The 23,706-nt window shown below is 43.8% G+C and overlaps 1 protein-coding gene across 6 annotated transcripts in view; it reads right to left on the bottom strand.

The window, feature by feature from the left end:
- Nucleotides 1-23,706, bottom strand: part of LOC147101795 (uncharacterized) — a 103,297-nt gene that overhangs the window by 5,060 nt on the left and 74,531 nt on the right. For 3 of the 6 annotated variants that reach the window (XM_085965750.1, XM_085965751.1, XM_085965749.1), the window contains exons 14-22: nt 23,599-23,685; nt 20,506-20,583; nt 17,404-17,577; nt 16,720-16,803; nt 13,978-14,061; nt 13,757-13,849; nt 7,379-7,456; nt 5,324-5,497; nt 3,478-3,567 (exon numbers count right to left, since the gene is read on the bottom strand). In XM_085965750.1, the coding sequence (XP_085821876.1) occupies nt 3,478-3,567; nt 5,324-5,497; nt 7,379-7,456; nt 13,757-13,849; nt 13,978-14,061; nt 16,720-16,803; nt 17,404-17,577; nt 20,506-20,583; nt 23,599-23,685 (942 nt within the window). The remainder of the gene's footprint in view (nt 1-3,477; nt 3,568-5,323; nt 5,498-7,378; nt 7,457-13,756; nt 13,850-13,977; nt 14,062-16,719; nt 16,804-17,403; nt 17,578-20,505; nt 20,584-23,598; nt 23,686-23,706) is intronic. The other 3 variants (XM_085965753.1, XM_085965752.1, XM_085965754.1) reach the window with 3 other exon arrangements.

The raw sequence follows: 23,706 nt of genomic DNA, 5'->3' as shown, positions 1-23,706 counted from the left end.
ATATTTCTTGGATTCTGATGGGCAATAGCAGGTAATCATCCCCATATTCCTAAGTTACAAGCAGGTTGTGTCATGTCTGTTGTTCAAATGGCTTCAGATTAGTGAACGTTTCTGTATGCACACTTCTTTTAAATAGAGAAAATAATGAGCAATGAGAGAATTTCAAACTCCTTGCCACCAAACTTCTAAGGAGGTATGAAAGAGCTGGCTGTCCGGCAACTGGGACCTCAAGGTAAAAAGGAGGTAGCAATGGATTTAATGAACATGCTGCCAGTTCACATCTGGTAAGGCTTTATTTTTTTTTAACAGCTTTGCACAATTTCAATGTAACATTTGTTAATTGCATCTGGTTTCTGACTAATGGTATGTCACGTACTACTTGACCCTATTTTGGAAATACACCTAGGGGAAAAAATTTGATTGATTTGCGCCGCTAACACCTCCCGTAAAATTCAGCGCCCCGCTCGCGATCTTCGGTAGCTCCACTGACTTACCACCGGACGCTATGTCCGACAGGGTCAGGGGGGTGTACGTGTGGCCAGGGCGGCGCAAATTGAAGTGGGGGGGGGGGGGGGGTGTGTGTCGGCCGGCCATTTTTGTTGCTGGCCACCTGCTAGCACCTGCCCCCGGTCTCCTGTGAAGGCCCCCCCCCCCCCCCCCCCCCCCCACTTGCGGGGTGCCGGCTGCGCTCCATGAGCCCGGCACTCCTCGAGTGCCTGGCTCTTTTACCGGCACTCCCGATTGCTGGTGGCCCAGCTGGGCCCCGGGTTGCATTGCGCAAGGCCCCTCCCCTTTAAGAAGGGGAGGAAAACCTGCAGTGCCGCAGCGCCACTCGCAGCACTCCGAGGGAGGCGGGGCGCTTCCAGTGAATTTTGGGCGCGGGGTGCCAACTTTTCAGGGTGCTATAAGTAGTGCCCCAACTAAGTTAGCGCCCCAAAGAGGGCACAACCCAATTTTGCCCCACTAGAATTTGTTATTTCAATTACAAGGACAAAATTGGGTTTGTCTCTAATGCTCACAGGATTGAATAATTTTCTGAAATTCGGCATCAAGAATCCTACATGAATCATGGTCACTTGGGAAAGGAATGCTCGTCCAGCAAGGAGTTATCATCATAAGGAAATAGGGAGACAAACGGTTAACAACAACTTGCATTTATATAGCGCATTTAACGTAGTAAAGCGTCTCGAGACGCTTCACAGAGATATTGGGACAGATGACTAAAAGCTTGGTCAAAGAGTTAGGTTTTAAGGAGCGTCTTAAAGGAGGACAGAGAGGTGGAGAGGTATAGGGAGGAAATTCCAGAGCTTAGGGCTTTGGCAGCTGCCAATGGTGGGGCGATTAAAATTGGGTATGCACAAGAGACCAGAATTAGAGGAGCACAGATATCTCGGAGGGTTGTAGGGCTGGAGGAGGTTACAGAGATAGGGAGGGAAAAAGACACAAACTGCCCATGGTCTGTAAGTAAACTAGGAATAAGCAATATTAAAGAACTTTCAACCCACAAAAGAGCTGAGCTTGTGGATAAAATTGATATTAAGATGAATGCAATTGTCAAGTCACTGTGGATGAGAGACTAGGCAGCAGTTTGATATCGGAAGACACGCAAAGGAGAAATTTGGCAACACAGAAGTACCAATGACGCAAACTGTAGGTGGATAAGGCACCACAGAGCAACAGTGTACCATAACCAAGGAGAAAGCGGTCAACTGTTTACCACAGAAATCTCTGCTGATGTAGAAGAGGTCAAAGTGACTGGAGATCTGCTGACATGACCAGATTGGTGGTGGTAAAACTTTTAAGTTTTGAATTCAGCAAAAAAGAACGTTTTACTTTTTACTGTTGAACAATTATAATAAAATGAAAACCTCCTTTCCCAGTGAGAGCAGGTTTTTACAGGGGCCAACACTTACTAGTAAAGGCAAAGCTAGAAGAGCTGTATGTAATTCTCATCGCTGGTGACTTGCACAAGTAACCGGCTGATGGATTTCAATGCAATTTGTGGCTCTGATTTATTGATTTGTAGTTTTTCTTGAAAATGGTGGCTCTTTAAAATATTTATTATAAAAGGTATCAAGTAACTAAAACCTGCACTGAAAAAACATCAGAGTATCAATGAGAAGATAGATTGAGCAATATCAGCTGGTTAGGCACAATCCCATTAAAAGACTTCCTCAGTTTGGATGGTGCATTGTGGTTGCACCCAGGTCTCTGCGATCTGAGTTTGAATCGAACCTATCTCTTAGATTCAATAGCAAAATACTGCGGCAGCTGGAAATCTGAAATAACAGAAAATGCTGCCTGGCCTGCTGAGTGTTTCCACCATCTCTTAGATTCCTGTTGGCTATAAGGGCCCCAGATAAAATTACTCCATTCTTCCTAACGTAAGACCCTATCACCAAATTACCCACAAATTGGAAGAGAGTAGCCCTCAGCTGGCAAATCCCATTTAGACAGGTCATGAGGATTGCTGATGTGGGAATGGGAACGGAAATGTCACTATGCAGCAGAAGTGGGCACTTTCGGAGGATGAGTTTAAAGCACGTACAATGGAAGAACAGGGGAACTATTATTCTGTATCTGTCCATGCTTCACTTGCCCTGAAAGTATTTCCTGTCACTACTTGGGTGTGTAATGTAGAAAAATATTCCCTTCTCCAGCAGTGATATTGCTGAACTAGAGCAGAAGATTTGGTAAATATATAGACCCATATTTCAATGGGTTGTGTTTATATGACCCAGGACACCTTCAGTGAGCTGATCCTTCTGGGCTAAGTAGCCTGGTGGTTCTCGTTGTGACTGTGTCTGGAGATGAAAACCAGAAAGTGAGTCACTTATTCCAGCTCACTGTCCGATCACCTGGTGCAGAACATCTGCCTTTGGGCACAACTTCTTCTATCACAAACTTCTTGACCCTGCCCAGTCTGGGTCAGGTACAGGCTGATTCTGTACTCCTGCCCAGTCTGGGTCAGGTACAGGCTGATTCTGTACTCCTGCCCAGTCCGGGTCAGGTACAGGCTGATTCTGTACTCCTGCCCAGTCCGGGTCAGGTACAGGCTGATTCTGTACTCCTGCCCAGTCCGGGTCAGGTACAGGTTGATTCTGTACTCCTGCCCAGTCCGGGTCAGGTACAGGCTGATTCTGTACTCCTGCCCAGTCTGGGTCAGGTACAGGCTGATTCTGTACTCCTGCCCAGTCCGGGTCAGGTACAGGCTGATTCTGTACTCCTGCCCAGTCCGGGTCAGGTACAGGCTGATTCTGTACTCCTGCCCAGTCCGGGTCAGGTACAGGCTGATTCTATACTCGGTTACACATCTTGTGAACCACTAATCGGCATGGAAATGCAGAAGTGAAATTAAATACATTTAAAATACACACAGTGATGAATGGACAAGCCAATTGGAAGTTATCCAAATGAACAATGCCACTTTTCAAAAAGTCATGAACTTATTACTCTTGGGAATCTAAGTTTACTTACTTGGGGAGTGGAATTTTTTGACATGATTCTGCAGTTCTGAGGCTGTCACTGTGCTTGTGTTACAAATTCGACAAATAAAATTCTCCAAATCTGAAAAATCAAAGAAATGCAGCATGAAGATGCTACAGTGGTTATCATGGATCATGACTGACGTGTATGAACACTAGGGTGGCAGACACTATCTTAAAATCCGTTTCCTGGCTGCACTCGAGTGTGAAGGACATGAGGGACCATTCTTTTGACCAATTGTCCGATGACATTTTGGCAATGATTTATATTTTGACAGTTTTAATGCAGTGCACCATCTGAGCAGCTGAGAGATACTGGGTATATTGTACAGTCAGGGAGACACTTCACAAACAGCCTGAGTAAGAGAAATGGTAAGTATTGCCTTTTGCAATGTATTTTTTAAAAAATGTATATACTTAGTGTGCATATTTACTTCCCTGTTTTGGCTCCTGTACTCTCCTTGCACTATGCATTTCCTCTGTCAAGGACTAGAGATTTGCTCTAGCAGAATCCTGCACCAGAGGTGTTTGTGCGTCTTGCTTTCTTCAGGTGCTGTCTGCGGTGGAAAAGTTCCATACCCGGGTGGTGATGTCAACTCGATGGAAGCCTCGGCTAACACTGGGTGAGCAGTCAGTGTTGCTGAGATCCGTACACTGAGAGTGCCTATGTTTTGTACAAAGGCAGCAAAGTTTGAAGGAACATTCGAGATAATACTCTGCTTTGTGAATTTCCGAAGCTTGAATTGTTGCCTCGATTTTTCTGTTCTAAATACTGACAGCTTGCTTGTGGGAATTACTGTAACTTAATAGTATAACAGTGCAGTGATTTCTTTGTTGTCTTTTTGATTGGATTGTCCATGCTATATGTTGAGTTTTGTAAATAGTTTGTCAATTAGATTTTAGGGGCTATTTTACAAGGCTCTGTTCTTGGCTCAGGTGGGGTTAAGGTTTCAACATTGTCGGCCCGAATTTCCCACCCACATTCGCTGAAAGTGAGAGTCTGTGCAAAGTTGCCCCTTTGGCATGTATTCGTAGTGTGCTTTATGCACAGTGATGGTGAGCTCTGATTTCTGACTAGTACCTGGCTGCTTTTTACCAGCGATACTGAAATGCTTCTCGTAACTTAAATCACTGGTCATTTCATTTTTTGTGTCTGTGGGACCTTGGGTACAAATTGGCTGCTGTATTGCCTACATAACAACAGTGATTACACTTCAAAAGTAGTGTCTTGGCTGTGAAGCGCTTTGCGACATCCTGAGAACATGCAGGTGCTATATAAATTCAAATCTGTTCCATCTTTAACTTGGTTGATTTTATTTTGGGATGTGGGTGTGCAGATGTGTCTTGGTTCTTCTAAAGCTCTTACACTTCATCTGTGTTAGCTTCAAGACTGTAGCTAGCATTATTAGATCTGTCCAATGCCCCTCTCCCTTCAGTGGCCATGCATCCCCTGGGATTCCAGCACACCTTACAATCAGCAAACGTGTTGCTTCCTATCCTCTGGACAAAATAGCAAGGAACAAGTGCTGTTCTGAGCCTCTGCTGCCAGGAGTGTATACAGAAGTAAACTTGTGCACAACTGCGTACATCATGCTCGCCCTCCCTCACTCTAGTTACGCTGAGAAAAAGTTATTATATGTTATGTTATACTAGATTATATTACGGGTTATTTCAGAATTATTCTGGATGAATGAATCATTTTGGGCTGAATGGCTTTATTATCTTGAGCTTGTAAACATTTTCTAGCCTCAGGGATTGGAAAACATTCAGATTCCAATCGCACTGAAAATCTTCTAAATACTGAAGAAGCAAGTCTTAACACATCACCATAAACCTACCTGTATGCCTAACAATTATGTGCTTTTGAGCATCAATGGGTCGGTTGAAACCTTTTTCACAGTGTGGACACTTAAACTTAAAGGCCTGATGATGTTCTGATTTGAAGTGAATGTCCAGGTCCTTTGGCCTGAAAAAGCCAGATCCACACAGTAGACAGAACTGTTTCTTTTTTCCTGTAAGTAAAAATGCATTTCTCAAACTTGTATTCTTCATCACATGCAGTCCATTCACATTGGGCTGTAAACTTGTAAAGGAAGCTGAAAGATTCTAACAATACTATATGCCAGTCTACTGTATACACACGCCTCTACTCATTTCAGTACTCCCTCCAAAAAAACTAATCATTTTTGTCGTCTTCATGCTATGTAAGTGCTGCAAACAAAGAGTACTTTAATAAAAATTATATTTATTGAAGCTTATTCTAATGTAATTTCATATGAGACATAAAAGATTAACAGCATAAAAGGCACCAGCTTGACGATGTTATTAGCCACTGTCGGCAAGGTCCATGTAAATTATGGATTACTTCTCAAGCCAGCTGGGTAGGTTTTTGGCAGCTGTTGTACATTTTACTTTCCAGTCTCTGTTTCTTTCAGTTACTGCCCCTCTATGTTATGCACTCCTCCCCGAGCATGAGGTGAACAGGTGGCCCATTTGCATGCCTCTCCCAATGCTGTTTACCTTCCAGCTGCTAAGTACCAAACAGCAGCATGGATTTCTTACAAGAACGTAAGAAATACGAACAGGAGTAGGCCATAGGGCCCCTTGAGCCTGCTCCGCCATTCAATAAGATCATGGCTGATCTTCGACCTCAGTTCCACTTTCCCGCCCGACCCCCATATTCCCCCAAATTGATTCCCCAAGAGTCCAAAAATCCATCTATCTCTGTCTTGGATATAGTTATCGACTGGAATTCTCTATCCCAGAGGGCTGTGGATGCTCAAAGATTCACAACCCTCTGAGTGAAGAAATTACTCCTCATCTCGGTCTTAAATGGCCGACCCCTTATCCTGAGACTATGCCCCCTAGTTCTAGACACTCCAGCCAGGGGAAACAACCTCTCAGCATCTACCCCATCAATCCCCCTCAGAATTTTATCTGTTCCAATGAGATCACCTCTCATTCTTCTAAACTCCAGAGAGTATAGGCCCAATCTACTCAATCTCTCCTCATAGGACAACCCTCTCATCTGAGGAATCAATCTAGTGAACCTAAGGCAAGTTATATCCTCCTTCAGATAAGGAAACCAAAACTGTGCACAGTACTCCAGGTGTGGTCTCACCAAAGCCCTGTACAATTGTAGCAAGACTTCCTTACTCTTATACTCCAACCCCCTTGCAATAAAGGCCAACATGCCATTTGCCTTTCTAATTACTTGCTGTACCTGCATGCTAACATTGTGTTTCCTGTACGAGGACACCTAAACCTCGCTGACACCAACATTTAATAGTTTCTCACCATTTAAAAAAAATTGTTTTTCTATTCTTCCTACCAAATTGAATAACCTCACATTTCCCCACATTATACTCCATCTGCCACCTTACTGCCCACTCACTTAACCTGTCTATATCCCTTTTGCAGGCTCTTTGTGTCCTCCTCACACTTCTTTGTCTTCTAATTTTCCTGCCCACTTCTAAGAAAATGTAATTGAGCCTAATAAGGCCTCCTGCAGAAACCCCGTCCACCAGCGTGGATCGGGATCGGCAATGGCAAACCACAGTGGGCGATTTTCAACCCATCAGTTTGGGTGACACCATGTTAGTGAACTGGCACTGTGTGTCACTAGGCCCCTTTGCTGGTCCTGCCCTTAAATATTCAAATCTGGGAAATCTAAAGACCTTGTATACTTTGGGAAATAACTGAGGAAAAATGAGTATTTGCTAATCTATTTTTTTTGATTCTAATTAACTGGGTAAAGAAACTAAATGCAATTAACAGTGTTTGTACTTATTACCAAATTTGCCATTCATAATATTGGCCAAAATTAAATCTCCTAAGTTATCTCAAAAGTAGCAAGATTTGAAACTAGAATTCTGATTGGAAGGAAAGCGTACCTCCGTGCATAAGTTTGTGTTTCCAGAGAATGGAATAATACAAGTACTTGTTCCCACAAAGACTGCAACCATGCACTCCTGAAAATATAAAACGTTAGCGTGAGACCATTAGGTTATAGATTCCCAAACTGACACTTAAACATATTCTCATTGCATCACTGTATACTTGGGATGCTTAGTGTTAATAATAACACGAAAACAAAGCCATATCAGGAAATACAGATTTTTTAAAAACAGTTTTGACTGATATGGGGAATTCCCTACAGAAAGGTTTGCCACTCAAGTAGTCTGTCTAGGGAGGAGAGGAGTAAGTGTTTGGAGGAGAGGAGTAAGTGTTTGGAGAGGGTTCCTTACTGAAATGAAATGTGCCAACATGAAGGTCAACCAAGACCAGTATTGAGGGTGTCCATGGAGGTGCCTAACTGCTCAATGAGTGTGTGGGTCCTAGAGGTTGATTTGGGTGGAAAAACTAAAGTGAAAAATAATTGCAAAAACGAAGTGTAAAGCAAAATCTACTTGTGCAATGACATTTATCACAGCATTTCAGAAATTCTAAATACAAGGAAGAACGTTCAGTAGAATCCTTGTAAGTGAGGCTTTGGATCCTGTACCGAGACAAGAAAAGGTGCTTGAAGCATTGCACCATAGCTGGACACACAGTGCTATGGAATGAAGGGACGCAGGTCCAAGCTCCCTGCTCCTCTGAGTTCCCAATCTCAGCCACACGGTGCAGAAGTATGGCAGGTAGAGGTCGGGTGGGCTCTCCTGGGAGGAAGAAAAATGCCAAGTTGGGCAGAGTTTCGCCGTTGCATACCTCTTTAATGGCCCATTGGGAGCAATATTGCATTGGCCTTTGAATAGAACATTGTTCTGTATCGATTCCATCAGCTATTCCTTTCATTGGTGATGAAACATTTATAGTTCATTTATCGCATTGGTGCATTAACATGCTGCAGGACACAGCTTTTCCTTCACATCTAGTTTCCAACCTCGACTGAAGAGGTGACATTGAGGTTAGATGAGGTGAAGCACTTCCACAGAGGAAGAGACTCGAGCTGCACTATTCTTTTGCAGCTTCCAGCCAGCAGTTCAAGAACAGCACTGGCAGAGGCCTGGGACAAGGTGCCCACCTGCATACAGGAAACTCTTTTTTATCCGGCACCGACGGGACCGGCATGGTGCCGGTTTATCAAAAAGTCCGGATTACAGAGAGTTATAGTTAAAAGGTACGAGAGCTCCGTACACAGCAACAAAGCCAGGCTTCCCTATTGCTTAGCAACAGGTGCAAGAAGCCCGACCACAGACCAAGCGTCCCTGTTGCTTAGCAACAAGTGCAGGAACCCCCGATTACACAGCCAAGAATCAAGAAACGGCCACTAATATGAAGAAAAACTTAACTGAACCTACTCCTGAATTTTGCCGGTTAACCGAGATTTCCGGTTGTTTGGGTGCCGGTAAATCGAGAGTTTCCTGTACTATATTGGGAAATGGTCCACTGCGGAGCAGATCTGAAGAGGGAAAGTAACACTAATGGAAAGATGGAGAAAGGAAAATTCAAAGATTGAAAAATTGTTCAATTAGATTCTGTTTTTAAGAGAGAAAATTCTTCCCTTAACTGGGTCACTTACTCCCCAAAGTCATTTCTAATATCCATAATCCTCAAATAGGTAAAGACTCTGAGCAGTACATCAACTACTGCCCCTGCTGCTGCTGAATGTAGACCAGAATATCATGGTAAAGGTGCTGGTGGACCATCCCATCTAACTGCTACCTAAGATCACCATAAAAAAAAACATTAAAATATGGAACAAAATGTTCCAAAGTTGTGCAACAATTCACCGCATTCTGTTTCTCTCTCTGATTTAATGCAGTTATATCACACAACAGAGGAGCAAGCTGTATTGCTGAACTTCAAGAACAAAGTGGCTTGTTTTCTTTTTAAATACATTTTTTAATGTGCTGACACAAAAGGGAAAAATAAATGTTTTTTATGGTATATACAGCAAAATAGCAAAATTCAACATTGTGTCAGAAAATGGTTTAGCACAGTGTCGAAATATCACCTGCTTGTCAAAAAAAGCCTGTTGCTAATCAGAGTCACAACTTTCTCTTTGCAGATTAATGTTTGAGCTGATTGCAACACTTTTCTCAGTCAGGCAACGAGCTAAAGGCAGATCCCAGCGACGCAAATCATGACTCCAGGCATCTCGGAGGCTGATTTTATCTGCTATGGTGAAAAGATAGACACGAGAGAGAAGAGCTGTGTGTGGTTAGTACTGTCACTCCCTTAACACCTCAACAGAAGACAGGAACCATCCCCTGAACAACAGAAATTATCTTTTTTTTAATTAGTTCCTGGGATGTGGGCGTTGCTGGCAAGGCCAGCATTTATTGCCCTTGAGAAGGTGGTGGTGAGCCGCCGCCTTGAACCGCTGCAGTCCGTGTGGTGAAGGTAGTCCCATGGTGCTATTAGCGAGGGAGTTCCAGGATTTTGACCCAGCGATGATGAAGGAACAGCGATATACTTCTAAGTCAGGATGGTGTGTGACTTGGAGGGGAACTTGGAGGTGATGGTGTTCCCATGCGCCTGCTGCCCATGTCCTTCTTAGGTGGTCGAGGTCGCGGGTTTGGGAGGTGCTGCCGAAGAAGCCTTGGCGAGTTGCTGCAGTGCATCTTGTAGATGGTACACACTGCAGCCACGGTGCGCTGGTGGTGGAGGGAGTGCATGTTTATGGTGGTGGATGGGGTGCCGATCAAGCGGGCTGCTTTGTCCTGGATGGTGTTGAGCTTCTTGTGTTGCCTGGAGGAGTGCAGCACCAACAACAAGTGGAGCTTATTCCATCACACTCCTTACTTGTGCCTTGTAGATGGTGGAAAGGCTTTGGGGAGTCAGAAGGTGAGACACTCGCCGCAGAATACCCAGTCTCTGACCTGCTCTTATAGCCACAGTACTTATGTGGCTGGTCCAGTTAGGTTTCTGGTCAATGGTCACCCCCAGGATGTTGATGGTGAGGAATTTGGCGATGGTAATGCCGTTGAACATCAAGGGGCGGTGGTTGGACTCTCTTGTTGGAGACAGTCATTGCCTGACACATGTATGGCGCGAATGTTACTTGCCGCTTATCAGCCCAAGCCTGACTGTCGTCCAGGTCTTGTTGCATGTGGGCATGGACTGCTTCCTTATCTGAGGAGTTGCGAATGGAACTGAACACTGTGCAGTCATCAGCGAACATCCCCATGTCTGACCTTATGATGGAGGGAAGGTCATTGATGAAGCAGCTAAAGATGGTTGGCCAAGGACACTGCTCTGAGGAGCTCCTGCAGTGATGTCCTAGGGCTGAGATGATTGACCTCAAACAACTACAACCATCTTCTTTTGAGATGGGTATGATTCCAGCCAGTGGAGCGTTTTTCCCCCCGATTCCCATTGACTTCAATTTTACTTGGGCTCCTTGATGGCACACTCGGTCAACTGCTGCCTTGGTGTCAAGGGCAGTCACTCTCACCTCACCTCTATTTGAAATTAGAAATGTCTCTTAATTAGGAAATACATTTTTGAGCAGAAAAATCGAATGATATGGGCCAGTGTCCATTTTTAACAGATTATATTTCTGTGAAGTGCTTTGGAATGTTAAAGGTGCTATAAAAATGCAAGTTGTTGCTGCTGCTTAAATAATATAAGCACTGCATATTTTGTGAAACTTACAAAGTACGATTGGGTGATGCTTCTTCTTAGGCAGTCCCTCGGAACCGAGGATGACTTGCTTCCACATTAAAAATGAGTTCGCAGGTGACTGATGAGTCCAATGCAGGACCTACAGTCTCTGTCACAGGTGCGGCAGACGGTGGTTGAAGGGGCGGGTGGGTGGGGTGCTTGGGTTGACGTGCGCTCCTTGCGCTGCCTGCGCTTGGCTTCTGCTTGCTCCCGGCGAAGAGACTCGGTGTTCGGCGCCTTCCCGGATGCTTCTCCTCCACTTTGTGCGGTCTTGGGCCAGAGATTCCCAGGTGTCGATGGGGATGTTACATTTTTTCAAGGAGGCTTTGAGGGTGTCCTTGAACCTGGGGCTCTCTTGCCGTGCCGGAGCAGAGCGCTTGCTTTGGGAGTCTGTTGTTGGGTGATGCAGTGGGATACACGCTGACGTTTCACCTTTGAAATCTAGAATTAAATCCAGTCCAGGAAGACCCTGTCCTTTATCTGCTGGCTACAAGCGACCTGCATGAAATGGGTTTGGGTCGTCTCGGTCCAGTCATTAATGGGCTTGAGCACACGTTGCAAAATTACCCCTAATTTAGCGCGACAGGCCATAGGATAGCTAGTGTGAGAAATGGAAAAAATGTCACATTGGGAATGCTCTTCTGAGACAGGGTCTGGGCGCAGAGTAAGGGGGGGAAACTTTAATCTGCTTCTGTGTTATTGGTGACCTCAAAATGCTCGATACTGACATCCCGTGCCTCCGCACCAACTGTTTCATCATCATTGGCGCAAAATGAAGCGAGTGCAAGCTGTTAATGGCTGACTGATCAGTGCAGCACCCTTCTGTCCTGTTATAAATGCACGTCTGTTGCATATCAACAAATGTGGAAATGGGAGCTCTCAACTGAGAGGAGCAGCTGTGGAGCCAAGAATCAGGAAGATTTGTTCCTGTCGGCAGAGAAAAATAATACGTGTTCTCGAAAGTTTTTGGGGGGGGGGGGGCCCGGGGGGGATCGATAATCTTCTCTGGAGAAACTGAAGATGCCAAATATTAGGTCGGTCAGACCAACGGGCAGGAAAACCGTGTCTGCAGTAAGAGCAATCCCCCTGATGATCAGTGAAATCTGGGAGTCAGCAATGGATTGTAGCAGCGTAATGGGTTTAAAGGTTATCTTCCAAAAATAAAGAGAAACAGTACAATTTAAAATAAGCTTTCACTCCACAAATTAAACTTGTAAATTGGCCAACTGTCGGAAGTTCTAATTTTTTCACAGTGCCACTTTTAAGGGAAAAAAACTTACATGATTGATTATCAACGGAATGAGCTTTTCCTGCAATGATTCAAATATTTTTAACAAGTGCGTGTAGTATTAAAAAAAAAAATCAACATAATAAAAATCTGGTTTGGATGGAAGTGCAATTCCATGTTCTTTTATAACTGAACATGCATCTGAGGACAGAAATTGTCGAGTGCTTCTGTCCTCGTGGAGCCTTGCCAGACACGAGTGTGATTCAGAAATTGGCCTTAAAACATTGTAGCCATGATTCTTGCACACTGCTTCCTTCCATCAAGCAACATTTCCTGCCCACAGTGAGGTTTCCTGCCCCAGAGTGGCGCCTCGTAACCTCTGTCCTCAGATGTTTTCAGAAATATCTAATCTACATCAACTGTTTCCACTGAGACTTGCGCCGTTCGTGGCAAGAACACTGAGGAGTCCATTTTGTGATTGTGTGGCTGGGGCCGAGCCTAATTTTAATGGGTGGAAGATGGCGCAGGCCAAAAGGTCCCGATACCCGCTCTCGTCTTGAGAAGCTCTATGCTGGGGGGGGGGGGGGAGTAATTAAATCATAACATTTGCCCCTATATTCCATAGATACTGAAATTCTAGGCAGATTGACTGGAATTCTAGTTACACATTGCTGTAGATTCACGAATTTCAAGAGTTTCTCTTTATTCCCACCCGTGAAATCCCCACCTATATATGAAATGAAATGCATTGGACGAAACTGTACTGTGGGATATTAACAAATACATTTATCAGTGTGTGTGTATAATTCCTCTGTCCACTTCCTCTGTCTTAAAGAAGACATCAGCCCATTTAAAGTAAACCATTTAATGCCCTGTTAAAATAGCAGACAAAGGAATATTATCTGAATGTTTTTGTGTGAAAATTGCATTATGTGCTAATATTGCATTGTGAAACTTCTTCCCAATAATTTATGGAGACACTAACTATAATTGAAGGCTATAATGTAAATATATAGAAGTGACTAACAGTGTGCTATCATGCTTGTAGCTGACTTCAGTAACCATTTATTAATGGGTTAACATTTTTCAGGTTTTTTCCTCATTGGAAAGTTAACGTTAAACATCAGTGGGGTAATTACCATTGGCCTCTAGGTCCCTCTACAAGGAAGGGCAAAATGAGTCATAGTCCCTGTTCCTCTTCACTCTTGCTGGGAAGTGTGCCGCAGTGGACATTGATGAGGACAAGATCTAGCCCTTCTGTGATTCCCTCGATAACTGAATAGCCTGTTGACACTCATTGGGTTCTTGCATGAAGAACTGCCGCTTAAGTAAAGCACAGGAGGGCTGCCAGAGCCTTTCGAATCTTGCTCGGGCAGGAGTCAAAACTTTCAAGAGAGTAGTAACGAAAAAAAAAAGTTGTGAAAAATGAACTTACTCCTGGGCCTTTTGATTGCCTTTTTGTTTTTCGCAGGTGTTATTCTACCAGTTTCAGTCTGATTGGCAGAACCTCGGACAAGTTTCCCTTCATCTGCACGGCAGGAAAATATGCAAAGTAAAAACAAAATCCTTTAAAAAGCCAAAGGAGATGCTTTTCACGGTTCCCCTCATTCTTGCAAAGTACCCTGTACCCTTAAACAAAACAGACTGAAAACGTACCTGCTGATTTCTGTTCATTGTTTTCAACAATGTAGTATTTGATTAAAGATGTAACATTACTGATCTGAATCTTGGGTAAGTGATCTGTAAGACAGAAAGCCATACACTATTGTGCCAGGTTTGAAGACACTCTTTCAATATTGTTGGTGTTATTTTAGTAAGATAAATGAATGCAATGTGAGTAATTTTGTAAGAATACAACAAATATTTACAGGGCTATGGGGAAAGAGCAGGGGAGTGGGACGATCTTTCCAAGAACGATGGGCCGTACAGCCTCCTTCTGTGCTACATGATTCTATGTGAACAACTTGCATTTATATAATGCCTTTAATGTAGAAAAACATCACAAGACGCTTCACAGAATCATCAACAGACAAAAATAGACACCGAGACAAAGAAGGAGATATTAGAAGGGGCTTGGTCAAAGTGGTGGGTTTTTAACGAAGGTCTTAAAGGAGAAGCGGGCAATGAAAAGGCAGAAGGCTTTGCAGAGGGAATTCTAGAGCTCGGGGCATTGAAGGCTGGCCGCCAATGATGGGGTGAAAAGAGGTGGAAATGCACAAATGGCCAGAGTCAAAGGCATGGAGAGTTTTTTTTTAATGCATAATCATGCTGGCCTACAGGTTGACCGATGTTTCTGATTGTGTTTAGTGAATAAAATTACAAGTAAGTTCGACCTGTGAAGGCTCAGGAACTTTGACTGATGTTGGCAGACAATGAAATGTATTACGAGATGGTTAAACTTTTTTTTCCCTGAAGGGCAAACACTACAGGCAAGTAATTTATATTTTAAAATGGGCACAAACTGACTCTGTGAAGTACAAAGGAGCTGCTGAAGTGTTTCCAAATACGAACGTGTTGATTTTAAATAAGTGCAGCGTTTATGTTGGAAGCCCTGATAACACACTCACTTTATCTAACAGAAAATCAATTCTACTCAGCTACAGTTTAAGAACATAAGAGTTAGGAGCAGGCCATATGGCCCCTCGAGCCTGCTCCACCATTCAATAAGATCATGGCTGATCCTCAACTCCACTTTCCCGCCCGATCCCCAAATCCCTTGATTCCTCGAGTCCAAAAATCTATCTCTCAGCCTTGAATTTACTCAACGACTCAGCATCCACAGCCCTTTAGGGCAAAGATTCACAACCCTCTAAGTGAAGAAATTCCTCATCTCGGTCTTAAATGGCCGACCCCTTATCCTGAGACTATGCCCCCTAGTTCTAGACTCTCCAGCCAGTGGAAACAACCTCTCAGCATCTACCCTGTCAATCCCCCTCAGAATCTTATACGTTTCAATGAGATCACCTCCCATTCTTCTAAACTCCAGAGGCTCAATCACACCTCATAGGACAACCCTCTCATCCCAGGAATCAATCTAGTGAACCTTCATTGCACCGCCTCTAAGGCAAGTATATCCTTCCTCAGATAAGGAGACCAAAAGTGTGCACAGTACTCCAGGTGTGGTCTCACCAAGGCCCTGTACAATTGTAGCAAGACTTCCTTACTTTTGTATTCCAACCCTCTAACAATAAAGGCCAACATGCCATTTGCCTTCCAAACTGCTTGCTGTACCTGCATGCGAACTCTGTTTCTTGCACTAGGACACCTAAACCTCTCTGAACACCAACATTTAATAGTTTTTCACCATTAAAAAAATATTCTGCTTAATTTTCAGGACACCTTTCACCTACCATTTAGACAGTTTTGTGTATTTAATGACTGTATTTACCACTACTGTGAAGGGTTACCTTGTTATATTTCTACAGATTAGCCTTTGAAAGCAGTAATAGAGTCTCGGAGAACGAATCCCACGAACATCTCTGCCTTGTACCTCAAATGAACTCGTTCATTTCACTTGCATTTGATCCAAATGCATGTTTTAGGTTATGCTGAATCGCAAATTCTCAAATTATTGGTGCTGCTGACTTGTTGCATGATAAATGCATTATTAACTTGATTCTTGGTGGAGATAAACATTGGGTAAAATAATCACATCCCCACATGAAGGAGGGGCAAGTGGTACATGACAAAGTGGTAAGATGCCTGGTGATGTGATTAACGAAAGAGGAAAGAGCTTACAAATACAGCGCATAGCCTCAGGACATCGCTATGCACTTCACAGTTAATGAGTTACTTTTGAAGTGCAGTCATTGTTGTAATGTAGGCAAATGTGGCAGCCATTCTGGGCACAGCGAGGTCCCACAAGAAGCAGCGAGATAATTGACGAAATAATCTGTTTTTGTCATGTTGATTGAGGGATCCTGGGAGAACTACCCTGCTCTATTTCGAATCGTGCCGTGGGATCTTTTGCATCCACCTGACAGGGCAGATGGGGCCTCGGTTTAATGGCTCATCCGAAAGACGGCACTTCCGATGATGCAACCAGCCCCTCGGTGCTGCACCGGAGTTTCACGCTGAAGTCTCTAAAGTGGGGCTTGAATGCTCGACCTTCTGACTCAGACAAGAGTAGCTCCTAGTGAGCCAAGACTGACACCTAATGGCTAACTATTATTGTCTAAAGACAGAAACAAAAATAAAACCTGCCGTGGGACGAGACTTTCACGGGCGTCTCTCCGGCAGTCTCATTCACATGGGTTGCTCTTTTGTGAGATGCTGCTGTGGGACAGGAAAACCCACGAAAGGAAAAAATTAAAATCCAGCAAGGTACTGAAGAAAATATTACGTCAAGGTATTCTGCTTAGCTTCTACCCTTTTAAACAAAGCAGGTTGAAAACATACCTGGTAATCCTAACAGCCCATTTTCGACAGTGCGAGCTTTCTCTCGAGATGTAACATTGCGAATCTGGATGCTAGACGTGCAATCTGTAAACCAGAAACGATGCACAGTTATGCTCTGAGGTGGAACAAGGGACCGCACTAAAGATGTAAAGCAAGAACTTTACAATAATGTTTCAAAATGGTGGCCTAACTGACTTTCAAATGAATATAAAGCAATGACCTTGTACTGTAATTTTACAAGAATCTAAAAACTAACCAAATTTATCATAGTTAAATTTCTTTGATGGTGTTTCAACAAAGCTGGTAATTTTTGAAATCTAAAAGGTGTAAATCAGAGACACTCAATAAAATCAAAAGTAGATACAATCTGCGAGGGCTTTTCAGCTTTGATTAACAAATTAATTTCCAAACGATAAAACCTTAATGAAATTATTGGTTCAGAATAGAAAGGCAAATTATGATTATTTTAGCGCAGGAAAGCCGTTCAAATTACTGGTTCAAATGATAATCAAATTGGAAACAACATCATCTCCGGATGTTTTGCAGAGACTTGAGAAAGAATTCAGAGGGGGAAATGCTGAAAGTGTACAGCAGATCTCCGGCATTCACACTTTGTGCAGACGGGGCAAAAATTGTTGGGAGAAAAGGTTCCAGTTGGATTCTTGCGATGTAGATGAAACTCACTGTCATGACACCGCTGGACATGTCTTTTGAGTTCTGATGGCCGACGGAACCCCTGACCACACAGCATGCACACGTGGGGCCGATATTGCTGATGCACAAACTGAACGTGATCCACCAGGCCACTCTTTCGGGAAAAGTTGGCTCCACACAACTGGCAGGTGTTACTTAGCTGTCCTGTAAGGAAAGAAAATAACACATGCAGCGGGCTCGGACTACGAAACGCACTCTGGTACACAGTTCACACAATAAAGCAGCCTGGGAGATAGAAACAGAAATTACTGCAGACTGTTGGACGTGTTAACCTAGCATTTTCAGATGTTCAAGTGTATCCCTTCATCAGGAGAGGTTGGTTGTGCACAATGGCCTCTTCCTGTTCCTGTTCCAAAAAAAATCTCTTGGGGGGGGGGGGGGTGGAAATTGGGTTGGATTTGCGGCTCCCCTTAGTGCCCGGGGGACGGCGCCGCTAACGCCTCCCGTGAAATTCAGTGGGAGGTTAGCGGCAGCGGGAGCTGGTAGCGCCGCCAGCAATGACGTCATCGCCATGCGCAGTGCCCCAGCCGCAAATTTCCCTTACGCCCCGACCTATCGCCGGACAATATGTCCGACGGGGTCAGGGTAGCGTTTTTGCAGCGGCGGCGCTAGTAAAAGGGACAGGTGTCGGGCAGCCATTTTTTGGGGCCAACTACAAGCACCTGCCCCCTTCCCCTTTTATTCTCGGGGTGCCGGCCGCGATCGCTCAGCCCCAGCGCTCCTCTTGAGTGCTGGGCTGTTTTCACAGCACCCCGCTTCCCGGTGGTCCAGCAGAGCCCCGGTGCGCGCAGCGCTAGGCCCCACCCCTTTAATCAGGGGAGGGAGGACTACAATGACACGGCGCTACGTGCCGATGCGCGTGGTGCTGTTGCACGTAGCGCCCCAAAGAAGGAGGTAGAGTGCTTCCAGTAGTGCCCCACCTCCTGCTTGGGGCGCTACTACTGAATTTCCGGCGGTGGGACGCGCCCCAAAATGGGCACCGCCCAATTTTTCCCCCCTTGTGTTTATATCATCCACCTGCTACATTTTTCCATCATTTTCTGTTTCAAACTTCCAGCAATTGAGGTATTACTGGAACACAGATTTTCTTTCTAATAGATTACATGAAAGTGTACAAGATATAAAACTCTATTAACTAGCAACAAATTCACACAAAATCAATTCCTATCAGAAATGTATTTAGTATGCGTTTCTTGCTTCTCTTAACAGAACAATGGTATCAAATGGAGAGGCAACAATAAATGGGAAGGGGTCATCGGATGAGGACCGGGTCAGCTGTGAAGTGGTAGACTTCAAGAGGGCATAGAGCAGCTGGTGGAATGGGCGGACATATGGCAGATGAAGTTCAACGCCGAAATGTATGAGGTGATACATTTTGGTCGGAAGAATGAGAGACAATACAAGCTAAACGGTACAATTTTAATGGGGGTGCAAGAAGAGAGGGACCTGGGGGTGTTTGTGCACAAATCTTTGAAGGTAGCAGGACAGGTCAATAAAGCATCTGGGATCCTGGGCTTTATAAATAGAGGTATAGAGTGCAAAAGCAAGGAAGTTATGCTAAACCTATATAAAAGACTAGTTCGGCCCCAGCTGGAGTAGTGTGTCCAATTCTGGGAAGCACACTTTAGGAAGGACGTGAAGGCTTTGGGGAGGGTGCAGAAGGGATTTACTAGAATGGTTCCAGGGCTGAGGGATTAAAGTTACGTGGCTAGACTTGAGAAGCTGGGGTTCTCTTTAGAGCAGAGAAGGCTAAGAGGAGATTTGAAAGAGGGGTTTAAGATCATGAAGGGTTTAGTTAGAGTAAATAAAGAGAAACTGTTTCCAATGGCTGAAGGGGCAATAACCAGAGGAGACGGATTTAAGGTGCTTGGCAAAAGAACCAGAGGTGACAGGAGGAAAAACTTTTTTACACAGCGAGTGGTTAGGATTTGGAATGCAATGCCCGATAAGGTGGAGGATACAGATTCAATCGTAGCCTTCAAAAGGGTATTAGATAAATACTTGAAAGAGAAAAAATTGCAGGGATATGGGGAAAGAGCGAGGTAGTGGGACTAACTGGATTGCTCTTCGAAAGAGCTGGCACAGCACCTTCTGTGCTGTACTAATCTATGCCTTTCGCAGTTCAACAGCTTGATAACTTCCACTGTCTGGGCTGGTACATCAACCATGGCTATTATTCTAAATAGCAGAGTGTTGCTGGTGTGTTTGAGGATCTTCACCCCAGCAACAATTGGCACTTCAAGAGGGAAGAAACGGCAAATGGAAATCCTGCTTCTTATAGAAGAGGTGTAACAAGTTTTGTTTTAATCCGAGAAATAATTTAAATTTAATCTCGGCTTGAATTTCTTACTTTATTTGAAACCTTGAGGAGAAACGTCGTCCTAATTTTAGTCTAGTCTTGTTTCGCAAAGTTTGGACAGATTGTAGTTTTTCTTGAAAATACATTTTGTCAGAAAATTCTTTTTCTCATTTTGGTTGGAATCTTTTCAAAACTTATGTTTCAACAAAATATCAGAATTGTTGTTTCACTCCTTACAGTTTTACAAGGTCATAGAAATTGTTCAGAAACAATAAACTGGCACTTGAATGACAACTAAAACTTTATTTTGCTATTTTAATTGGCAACACTGGTTCCAAAAGTTAGGGCCAACTGACCAAAATTGTTTGTCCTAGAAATAATTAAAATCTTAACTTTAATCTTGTCTATCTCAAATGTTAGTCTTACTTTAGTTATATTCTCTTAACATTGTGTCACCGGATGAGGACGGGGTCCCCGAACTTGCAATTTTACAACCAAATCCCCTGCTTGCGTTTTATTTACACTAAATGGTGATGTGCTCACTTTTGACATGGACTGCAGTCGTGCCTTACTCCTTTTTCCGATTGCGTGGCATACTAAAGAGCCACACATGCACAGAGCCAGTCGGTACCACCTTCACCTGGCATGAGCTGACTGAAGCAGTGACTGATGGTCACCATTACGCATTAATGTAGGTCAATAAAAAAATCCTTAAAACGCTGCAAAGAAAATACTTCTCAATGTTCAAAAACAGTAAAGAAATTCAGCCTTACCTATGGAAAAGTCTGAGTCACAAATGGGATCATTGTAAAGGCTGTGCTTCTGATCAAAAGCAAGAGTCCTTTGTCCTTCTGCAACGCAGACACATTAAGCATAACATGAAAAGAAAGAACTTGCATATATCTGAGCTCCAAATATTATTTCATAATCCTACATTGTTGATTTGTGTGCACGATAATAAGATTACTGACCTTTTGGGTTTCATCATTGATCAGGTTTCTTCCTAAGCTGCAGGAACTTTGGTTGGTTCTGGGGAAACCGCATGCCAAGTATGTCCATGAAAATTCACAGCCTGCTCACATTCTGGGTGGCAACGCATGATCTGCCCCTGCCTTGTACAAAGCCCCAAGGTTTCCGTCACACACAGCAGTTTAATGTTTGACCGGAAGCGAATTCCTACGGACCTTAAAATTCCTAACCACTCCCAAAAGAAAGCCCATAGGGCCCGAGGAGATGGTCAGGAGGGATGGTGATGTATGAAGAATGCTCGAATTCACAAAGACTGATCAACTCTGATAACGGGAATGAGCCTTACTTTCTTCAATGCACCAAAGGAGCCACACAACCGTAGGAACAATTTGGGAGGGTCAAGCTGGTATTTTCGGCCCCTGCTGCCCAAGCAGAACTGGCAAAAGCACTGTCCTGGGTGCTGACCAAATTTAAAGAGTAATGACTGGTAAATGTGTGCGAGGCACTCCGTGTAGCTGCCTTACAGATACAGACTAAGGGAAGCTCTGGAATCAACCACAGCACACGAATAAAGGCCTTCAACTAGACTACTGGAACCTTTTCTAGCTAAACGCAAACAATGACAAACGTACTTCACTGAAGAATGAGAAGTGCAGTTTTTGTGCCTTTTAAAGATGCTCAAATCTGCAGGGCTTGACTCTAGATGTCAGGAACTTGCAATGGTTGGGAGCCTTTCAATGCTGGGAGGGAAAATGAACTGGTTTCTATGATGCAGGTCCTAATACACAACAGGACCAAGAGGTCACACCAATCAAGATTAGCCAAGTTCCTAATGTCGTAAAAGACACAGAATGATGACTAAATTGGTCTGTAAGTTAACAACTGAAGAAAATCCAAAGTGAGGACTGTTGCTGGTCTCGGAGGTGGTTACAGAGGCATTAGCAGCAGCTGGCAGCAGTTTGGGAAAGCTGACTGAAAATGAATTCACCATTTACTATATCCCTGCTCCCTTTACACGAGTCAGGATGTGACTTATTTTCACACGTTTAGGTTTCTTTAGCCGTGTGTCCCTAGTTAAGGTGGAGGATAAGAGGCTTTCTTCTAAGTTACTCTGAAGTGGCAGCGAGGAGGTGCACAAGAGTGGCTCGCAGTAAGTCTCACTCTGACTTCTCTCCCTCCCTCGAGGAAAGTGCCTGGTTTCCTTTCAGTACTTTCTCATGAATGACACGGATAAGATGAATAATTTTCCAACTCCAAGTACAATGTGCTGCTGAGGCTATGACATGTGGCACTGGCTATCCTTGGAATTTATTAATCATGTACTGATGCCCATGCGGGCCGATATTTTTGCAGTGTGCGGAGAAATTGGTATCCCTATTCAGCATCACTAAACCCAACTTTCACTTCTAAATAAATTATAATTTAAAAAAAACCAAGCTGGCAGCAAATTATGACCAAGAATTTACTTGGGTCTAGCGGTATGTTGGGGCCTGCGAGTTATCAGAATTTGTGCATTTGCATCCCATGAATTAACGAGGGGTTGCTTTATTAGTATCAAACTACATGAAGTATAAATATCTCAACACTTAAATGTTTTGTTCCCTGCAAACGGTTATTTACAGTCAATACTGGATCAATGGTCAATGATCTACTAGTATAGTTAACATGCAGGTACAGCAAGCAATTAGGAAAGCAAATGGTATGTTGGCCTTTATTACAAGAGGATTTGAGTATAAGAGTAAAGATGTCTTACTGCAATTATATAGGGCCCTGGTGAGACCACACCTGGAGTATTGTGTACAGTTTTGGTCTCCTTACCTAAGGAAGGATATATTTGCCATTGAGGGAGTGCAATGAAGGCTCACCAGATTGGTTCCTGGGATGGGGAGATTATCCTATGAGGAGCGATTGAGTAGACTAGGCCTATATTCACTAGAGTTTAGAAGAATGAGAGGTGATCTCATTGAAACATATAAAATTCTTACAGGGCTTGACAGGGTAGATGCAGGGAGGATGTTTCCCCTGGCTGGGGCGTCTAGAACCAGGGGTCACAGTCTCAGAATAAGGGGTCGGCCATTTAGGACTGAGAGGAGGAGAAATGTCTTCACTCAGAGGGTGGTGAATCTTTGGAATTCTCTATCCCAGAGGGCTGTGGAGGCTCAGTCGTTGAGTATATTCAAGACAGAGATCGATAGATTTTTGAATATTAAGAGAATCAAGGGATATGGAGATAGTGCAGGAAAGTGGAGATGAGGTAGATGATCAGCCATGATCTTATTGAATGGCGGAGCAGTCTCAAAGGGCCAAATGGCCTACTGCTGCTCCTATTTCTTATGTTCTTATAGTGATGTGCAGCAGATTTTCTCCAAGGAAAAAGGATTATGCATTGCTTGTTAATGGAGTTACCATCATTTGTTTTAAACTGGATTTTGCACAAACAGGTTTGTGTCCTGAACGTTGATTCTTTTGTAATCTGAAGTCCTACATGAGATTTGCCTCAGTGCTAAATGTATAGCACGCCTAAGCATGACTGGAGGCTCGCAATGTGGTGGTGCCCCATTGTGTATTGAGAGAAATGAAGCGAGTTTGTTTGTACCCATGGTTTGCTAAATGTTGAATTGCCAATTCCAGCAGGATGGAGTATCAGGAGATGGTGTGGAATGGAGACTGAGCACCTCACCACAGAGGACCAGTGGGAAATGATAAATAATCAGAAGCGTGTGGGTCATCCTGGTCACTCTCTCTCAAATTCTAGCAACGAGTTCAAAAGGCAGAATCAGCCGATGTATGAGAAAAGATTGTCTGCATATACTTCTACAGGTGAGAGGGGGGCAGACAAAAGGGGGGAAACCATGCTTTGAACAAAGGGGGTGAAGACAATCGTCTGTGTGACTTACTGTTTGCAGTTTGCACCTGCTGTTTGTCATCTCTTATGGGCAGCAAATTAAGATGTTGGACTTCCATTCTAACTGACTGTTCACTATCTGTAGAAGACAGTACATTTT

Source organism: Somniosus microcephalus, chromosome 23, assembly GCF_052327205.1.
Source record: "Somniosus microcephalus isolate GS21.2 chromosome 23, FLI_Smic_1.0, whole genome shotgun sequence".
Taxonomy (NCBI): domain Eukaryota; kingdom Metazoa; phylum Chordata; class Chondrichthyes; order Squaliformes; family Somniosidae; genus Somniosus; species Somniosus microcephalus.
The sequence above is the reverse complement of the archived record's forward strand: the minus strand, read 5'-3'. Positions and strand labels throughout refer to the sequence as shown.